This window comes from Theobroma cacao, chromosome 1, assembly GCF_053813885.1.
Source record: "Theobroma cacao isolate CCN51 chromosome 1, ASM5381388v1, whole genome shotgun sequence".
NCBI lineage: Eukaryota > Viridiplantae > Streptophyta > Magnoliopsida > Malvales > Malvaceae > Theobroma > Theobroma cacao.
In genome coordinates, this window is record NC_142639.1 from 38556768 (window position 1) to 38565533 (window position 8766).

At 37.9% G+C, this 8766-nt stretch overlaps 1 protein-coding gene across 2 annotated transcripts; it reads right to left on the minus strand.

Annotated features, from left to right (window-relative positions):
- Window positions 1-950: 950 nt before the first annotated feature.
- Window positions 951-4006, minus strand: LOC18613896 (RNA-binding (RRM/RBD/RNP motifs) family protein). 2 transcript variants are annotated; one of them, XM_007051374.3, is made up of 6 exons: window positions 3257-4006; window positions 3019-3151; window positions 2516-2633; window positions 2357-2393; window positions 2017-2260; window positions 951-1862 (listed from the first exon to the last, which is right to left on the minus strand). In XM_007051374.3, the coding sequence occupies exons 1-6, from the start codon at window positions 3461-3463 to the stop codon at window positions 1657-1659; spliced, it is 945 nt and encodes a 314-aa protein (XP_007051436.3). In that variant the 5' UTR covers window positions 3464-4006; the 3' UTR covers window positions 951-1656. The 2 variants fall into 2 exon arrangements, with proteins under 2 accessions (XP_007051436.3, XP_007051437.3); XM_007051375.3 differs by having other exon boundaries at window positions 951-1865.
- Window positions 4007-8766: the final 4760 nt, after the last annotated feature.

An 8766-nucleotide genomic window follows, 5' to 3' on the forward strand; every position in this document is an offset into this window, starting at 1 on the left:
TTTCTTTTGTTTTCGAGGGGGGACCTTGTTTCATTAAATTAGGCTTACTGTTTTTATGTTAATTGGAAAGGGACAAGTTTGTACCGAAATAAGGACAACATTAAATTAAAAATCTTGCTCAGATTCTTTTATAAGATCGAAATCTTACCAAACCATCTCCAACAAAAGAGAAGTAGATTTCAGACCAAGTAAGAATGTGACGCCTTCTGCCATGCAACAAGCTGGCAGACAGAGCCATCTTGGACTAATCCGCATATTCCTATCATAATGTAGAATAGATTTTGACCCATCATCAAAGAAAAAACAAACGCCTCCTTGAGAGAAAAATGATGGACCAAATCTTTGCAGAAACCTTTACTACTCAGTCCTCAAACATTCAACAATGACTTTGACGACATGTTGAACAAATTACCACCATTGGTTTTAATGTCTTGCAACTCTTGTGTTTTTATTTGTAGTGCTTGTGTTACAGTCAGGCAGCAAATTTTGGAACAGTTTGCTGGGAATTGCAGAAGATAAAAGCCGAAATTAAAGCATCCTTTGCAGTAGTTTTTATTGGAGGATGCAAAAACTATTGCAGTGTTTCTCTCCTGGTTTTTCTTTTCATACACTTTATTAGCCATCGGCAAACACAAATAAGATGAGTTCAGATGACTTGTTGCAACATTGGATTTACTTTTCCATCATTTCTATAGAAGAAAACTTTTACAGGCTTTCATTGAATTGGAAGGATCCGAAGCCTGATAACCGGCATGCTTGACTCTGAAACGAGAAAAGTAACCCTCCAACCATTGACCTCTTTTTTGAGATGAGATCCCCTTGGATTCCATACACATGCATCGAACCCCAAAAGTGATGATCATGGAAAAGAAAGGATTTGTTCGATTAAATAAAAAGATTACCCACTGAAAGCGAAAGATGAAAGACAAAAGAGATGATTATCTGTTAAAGAAAGAAAGAAAGAAATTGACACTATTTTATTTATCCCAACTAATCCTATCTTTAAAAAGTATCAATCGTGAATAATGGACAAACCAAAAAAATAAAAATTACAAGTTAATGGGTGAGCTATCCGAGCTCGCCCTTTTTCTTGACCAATCAATCAAATTTGGGTTCAAAGATACAAAATCAATCTTCTGAACCACTTGCTACAAAATATGAACAAGACTGTCATCGGATGCTCTCTGCAACCGAGACAAAGTCATCTAATAATTAGTGTCTAAGGTAGAATCCAAAGCCAATATTTGGTTTCCACCTTATGCAAATACATGAATGAATATGATTTCTAATTAATCTTAATGCTACCAACTAATTAAGACTCCCTACTCTCCTAGACCAAACATGTATCATCAATTGGTGACTGAAGATGATGACAATAAGACAATCGTATCGGGCATGAATGGAGAATGAATCGTAGACAGTTAAGAGGAGCGAGCTTTACATCTAAAATGCCCGTTCCATGAATGAAAAACCCGGTGCTGATATCCTTGACTTCCATCTCTTGTTATGCTAGGTGATCAGGCATGAAGCATCCTTCCTTTTGAATCAATAACTTGTTGGATTCTTTTTATTCAAATGTCTCTTTTCCTCAACCTTTACGTCCCTTTCAAAAGATCTTGATTGTCTTGTAAAAGAAACTGTATCCCTCAAGACAGATTAACTTGATGGGTTCTTTTCGGTAGGTGTTCCTGAAGCCTGTGAAGGACCTGGGCCTGTTGCCACCACCCCAGTTGTTGTTGTTATTGTTGTTGTTGTTGTTGTTGTTGTTGCTGCTGGTGGAAGTGGTGCTGTTGTTGCTGGTGGTGTTGTTTTTATTGTGACTGTTGATGATGTTGTTGCTGCTGTATTTGTTGCTGCAATACCTGCTGCATATTTTGTTTGACAATTAACACCTGTTGCATTTTGCTTTAAAATTCTCTTGGAATAGGTATTTTACACCAAGGGATCAATTGACTGAAAACTGTATAAAATATTCTACGAATGTATTTAATCAGAAGTTGTGTAAAATATAAGCACCTGCGGTAGTTGCTGCCATAGGCATTGAAGAGGGAAGTGATAGGATTCCCGTGGAGCTATACTGCTGAGGCAAATAAGGATATTGTACCATTTGGGGATATTGAACCCCAAAACCATGAGCTTGGCTATTTTGTGCATATTGAGCATAAAATGGATAAAAATTATGAAACATCCCCGGTGTCACTGATGCCCCGGTAGCATAGTAAGGTGAAAACTGTTGACCTCCATAGAGACTATAATAGTTCTGCAAATTAAACACCATTCAATTCAGCTAAAGCAATGTCAAGGAACTGATGTAGTATATCATTCTTATTTGCAATCTTTGTTTATGAACACTAACCAAAGGATAAATGCTGTCTTGTGAATACCCAGTGTACCTGGAAGTAAACCAAAAGAGGAGGGTGATGAAACAGAATAAATGAAACAATAAAGAGTAACAAATGCAGGTTAAAAACCAAGTGTCGTTGGATTTTATTTCTATAATAATACTTGAACTCACCCATAAGCTGAGTAAGGAATTGAATATTGACCAGTAGGTTGTTGGACATAAGTTGACGAGGAACCATGATAAGCAGGCGGTGCCATCAATCCAGGTGCTGGTCTGAACCGTCCTGCCCCTGCATTTTAATTATTTTCTCTAAATTAAATGATTTTATACCTCTAGTTTTTAGATCCACATTTCAGTTTATCAGATCACGTTGACTAACTACTAGTCTTGAGCTTGAAACATTTTAGAAATGATAGCAATGAACCGAGGTGAAGATATTTTCCCAATATACGGTATTAACAAACACATCTTCAGAATGAATAAAAAGGGGATTTTGAACATTTGAGATATCATTATCAAAAAATGACCTTTTTCTCACCCAAATGTTGTACTCTGAATATTCACAGGACCATCAGCATATGCATAGAGAGTTGATATTGATATATGAAGGTGGCATTTCAACAAGAATAAATAACAAAAAAAAAAAAAAAGGAAAAGGGAAGAAAGAAAGAGACCGTGTTGAGGCGTTGGTGGACGAGTCTTCTGTGCACCCAATGAAGCAAGATTGCAATTTGCCCTCCTTCCATCAATGATAGGAGAAGGGTTTTGACAAGCTCTCATAGCTGCCTCTGGATCCTTAAAGGTAACCTGGAAATGAAAATAATAATAAAAAGAGATTCACTTTTTATTGTCACAGAATGGATAACAAAAGGAAACAAATGAGGCTTTTAACAAAGGGATCAATGAGCCTACAAAGCCATAACCCTTGGATCTCCCAGTATTCTTATCTGTGATTACCACAGCCTCAAGAATCTCTCCAAATTGATCAAAATAACGCCTCATGGTATCTCTTTGAGTTTCCCAAGCCAATCCACCAACAAAGATTTTCGTAAAAGTTGTGTCATTATACTGCCCTGGATTGTTACCACCCACCATCTGAAATTGCCTTTGTTGAGACATAGAAAAAACAGACCAGACTCCCAAATAAAACAGGAAAAAAAAGATGGTGATTCAAGAGAAAAGTCTAAAAGAACCAAGAACCAAAAACAAACCAACCACCCCAGAAGCCAAATATAGAGTGGCAAAAAAAAATGGTAAAAGAAAATTAAAAAAAAAATAATAGGGGGACTTGATAGAGCCGTTTGTTTGGATGATCACATCAATCAACCTTAAAAATCTGTGTCCTTTTTTTTTTTTTTTCTCTCTTTGCTTTGCCCTTCCTCAAGCACTCGTGCGCTCGTGTATCCTGTTTTTGTTTTTTTGGTGATGTTCTTCTTCTGGCTGTTGTTTTTCTAATGCTATAACTGCCACTTTTTCACAACCAAAACTCCTCAGATTCCTCAACAACGATACCCGTAACGAGAAAATCATTACCATTGAGAAGGCGGAAAAGGAAATGAGAGAAGAGAAAGAAAGAAAAGAAGAAAAACCCTTCCCCAACAAATATAAAATATATTATACTACACCTTATACTAAGTTATAACCAAACTGAGAGAGAGAGAGAGAGAGAGAGAGAAATATGATAAAAGGATGAAGAAGGAAGAAGGGAAAAAAAAAATAAAAGAAAGACCAAAAAGCTGCTAGTGGGTACCCACGACAGTAGTAGGCAAGGTTGCCCAATGAAATATCAAGACCAAGACCCAACCTTTTTCGCTGTATCGGCACTTTCTCTCTCTCTTTTCTCTGTGTTACAACAAAGAAAGAAAAAACATATATGTATATATAATATTATATAGAAATTATCTGCTGCGTGTGAGAGGGGGTGGGACTCCCTAACATCTGCTTCGCTGTATTCAACCGTCCGTTCTCCTCTCTCTTCTCCCTCTTAAGATTGCATGTTCTGTTTCTGGCATTTGTGGGTCTTTGAGATCATTTCACACACCTTCTCTCGCTTTCTCTCCTTGTAATGTCTCTGCCTGTTTGGCTCCGTTCAACTCCCTCCTCTGCAGCGGCAGCTATTCCCTTAACCGAAAACGTACAGGTAATAAGGTTATGTTTGGTGGGCCAAATCTTTCTGGCACAACCTTCTAAATTCTCTTTTTCTTTTTTTCTTTTTTTTAAGATTATTTTGAATAATAGCAGTAATAAATAAATTAAATTAGGGAGGATAACAGTTGACAATTAACCAATTTCTCCTGTTTGAAACCCCGAATTTGCCCTCCATGGAAAAGCTTTGCTCAGCTTGCATAATTGAAGATTTGAAAAAAAAAAGAGAAAAAGAAAAGAAGTGTAACGTTATTAGTGTTTTGTCCATTGTACATTAATCAAAGACCATCCTAACTTCATCTAAACATTATCCACTGACATGCCTTCCCATTTTGACAACAAGGGTCCCCTCTTAAATCATGCTGTTCTTGCAACCCAACTATGATGAGAAAATTAAAGCTAATTTTTTGGTACAGAAGAGGAAACAAAAGGGGCTATATTCGAGTTTCTATGCACCAATCCTCAATTGGTTAAATTTGTCTTTTCCTTTCTTATTTTTTTAACATTATTGTAATAAAAAAAAGTTTAAAAAAATTAAAGAGAGGAAGCAAAATTAGTGGTGAGCGTGGTAAGCGGCGTTTATAATGGGGGGGTGAAAGAAGGGATAAACAAGGGATTAGGGGAGGGTAAAAAAGGGTAACCAAATTTCTACTAGAGTAGTTAAAATTAAAAATTTATCTGAAACCCGAATCATGACTGTCGCTACCCAACACCAACGGCTTTGTACTGTCGCAGAGTTCGGTCAAACCTCTTCTTTATTTAACCTTTTTTTTTCTTCACTAATTATTTTTTTCAGCCCTTTCCCCTTCTAAGATTTTTTTTATTGTTTTATTTATTAATTTATTAATTTATATTTTAATTTTTTTACCCTGGGGTTTGTCGACTCTCTTGGCGGCTAGTGCACTGAGGCTGAGCTTGGGGGAATGGGAATGTGTTCTAAGGGCATGAAAAACTGAGGGTCTTCACTGTTTTAAAAAGAGTTGATAGCGACAGCTGATCGGAATCTGAATTTTTTGGATAAGTTTAGACAAACTCATAAATCCTAAATACTAATTTATTATACTATAATACCAGTGATCTAATTCATAGCCATAGCTCAATGATTCCTAAAGTTAACAACCATGCTATTATTTATCTCTTGTTTCATATTAAGATATACGGTACGTAGAAAATCGGTTCTTAAAAAGTTAACAGCAGATCAATAAAGGGAAAGTCCAAGTGCATAATTACACAAAACGTTTCTCTTGTTGCATGCATGTGGGATTATTATTATTTTGATCCTAAGATGTCTAAGGGGTGTAGTCAACCTGTTCATAGTATATTTTATTAGGCGAAAAAGAAGGTTAAGGGACCTGTTCATTTTCCAATCTGTGAATTACTTATGTGCATTGACCATGCACTTGGATCTTTGAATCTGGTGTGGTGGGGGTGTTGTTTAAAATGCATAAGGTAAAGAACTGGACTTGACTCATGATTGCCACATTTCAAATATAGGACCAATTTTTGTAAAGATTAAGAAAAAATGATTGGAGGACGATCTAATAGTAATGGTTTTTGCTTTATGCTTTCACATTGATTCAACATGCTGTGCATGCCCCATTTGAATTCTTCCCCACTTACTAAGAGGGCCAAATGGAGTTTTCTCTATATCAACTTTTAAGTGCATTCTCAATCAATTACTTGGACATAAAAAGAAAGACATGAATTTATAATTCCTAAAGTTTGAATTACATTTAGATCATATTCTAGCTACACCTTAGTTTATTACAATTAGAAAGGTGCATGGATATTAAATCATGACAAAGAGGAAAAAAGGCAAAATTATTTTTCACAATGGTTGGCGATGCAAAAAGAGAAACATCTGGGAATAACTAATGGGAAAAAGATAAAAACAATGTTGAAGGAATTAGAGTGGGAAAACAGAAGATCAAAAGTTGCATGAAAATTCGAGTCTTTTAGAGAAAAGAGGGCAGTAAGAAATAAGAAGACACTGTTGGAAGCTGGCTTGCGGACAAGCAAGCCGAGCTGAGACATTGGAAAAGGTCTTAACTAAGAAAAAGGAAAAGGAAAAGGAAAAAAAGGAAAGCGTGAGAAAATATGTAGAGGGTGTCGTACTATCCACATGAAGGCTGCAAAAACCCGGCAGGCAGTCTAGCGTCAGAGCTCGCACATGCAACTCGCCAGTGCTTTTCCATTATTACCTTCGATTAGGCGTGGATCATGTTTTTCAGGCCGTTAGATGGTGATTTAGGATACGTGTGTAGGGAAATCCGAGGGTGGAGAGAGAAGGATGGCATTGCAGAAAGTGGGAGATAACGTAGGTGATTGGGGGTGTGGTCGGCCCCTGCATGTGATGAGTGGGAGCGTGCGACTGTAACGTGGGGGAGATGTGTTTCCTATGACTTTTGCATCATCCCTTCCCTTCTCTTTCCCTGTTCTAATCGAGGTTTTTACATCAGTTTGGTTCTCATCTCAATTTGTTGACACGTAGCGATTCTTAAATGTTTCATTTTGTAAGCCATAGACCTCGGCTTGCAAGGGTAGGACTAAGGACTAGGACTAGGAGGAGGAGGAGGGCCTGCAACAAGTACCTGTAACTGCGAGCAATTTGACGTAACGGGCCCAGCTGTTGGAACATGCGAACCAAAAATGGAAGGCCTTCGAATTATGCTTTTGACTCTTTCAACATTCTCCGAGTCACCCAAGGCTCTATAAATTTCCGGAGCTAATTCGCGGCGCCCAGCCTGCCTATCCTTACCAATACCATTCGACAAATCCAGAATACAGCACAGGTTCGACCAAACTGGGACCAATCAAAACCTGTTAAAAATTATTCATTCAAGGACTGTTTTTCTCTCGAAGATTGATTTGTTATCGTCCTATGTATGTAATAAGGGAAATCATTTTTATAGAAATTCGTTTGATTTTGCGACGGTCACCCTGGCTTGGCATGTGTTGGAACAAGTCCCCAACACCTTTTCAGTTGTTCCAATAAGTAAAATCCCAAAAACAAAAAGACCCATAATAAATAAAGCTTAAACAACACAAAGAATAATTCAATCAGGAATCCAGCAACAAAATTACGGCCCAGTATATTTGATAACAGCCCAAGGCATTTCAGACTTGGAAAGTATAGCCCACCCTAAAACTACTACCCAAAGCAGTAGGATGCGTGTCCAGCAAAGCAACCCAAACCTTTTGTTTTTTTGTGCAAATCATGACGATTAACAACAAACATTCGTACACGAGTATTCGACCTGATTGTATGCAAAATTTCATTAACACAGAGGGAAATAAATTTTCACCTCCTTAGAAGGCAGCAACCAACAAAAGACCCAAAAGACAGGATGGTATTGGTCGGTATACCCCAACTTGCAGTCCGGTATACTCTCCCAATGCCCCTTTGGAGCACTTAAACACTCCAAACCAAAAACATCCTAACTTCTATTATTGTTTCAATAGATCATATTTACATTTTGTTTCTGAAAAACAAAATTGAAAACATACGTAACCTTTCTTTTTCTACCGTTTAAGATCACTTACAAACTATCATTTCCAATCCCTTCTTCATCAATAGTACTCAAACTCAAACGCCTTAATCTTGAATTCTCGGAGATGTGAACTTGTCCAACTACAACTCGATGAGACAATCTACCTCCACAGCATTCCTTAACGATCAAGCGACCAAGTTCTGAAGTCCCTTTGCTGGTAACCGCCTGTGCCTTCAGCTCCTCGAGTTGCCTTTTAGTCATGCGCACCTTGATCCTAATAGGACTCGACGGTGCATCAAAGCTCCTCCTTCTCTCGTCCTCTTCTGCGCTCTTCATCGTCCCAATATCGTTGTCCAATTGTTTCACCGTCAAGTTTGATCTCCCAACACAATTCCCCATTCCGCTTTCTTTATACAAGAGCAGTGAATTCTCTCCCTGTCATAAATACGCAAACCGTCGCACGGCACGAGATATATAGGGGGGACGCTGCCCTGGGGGGCCTTCCAATCAATGTTTTCAACTGGAATTTGCTGAAAAATCTTTTAGCGTATCAGGCATCAGGCTATGCCTTTTCATACACAGATTAGAAATTAAACGTGGCTTGCGCTGGTCTCTAGTTAGAAGCTGAGAGATCACGCTAATTATTAATGACCCTATTAATTACTATTAATTCATACAATTACAGCTCGTAGCATGCAAAGGAAGTTGGTCCCCACTCCCCACCACCAAGCTGAGATGAACGGATTACTTTAAACGACTGTTTTTCACGTTTCATTCGAGTTTAAT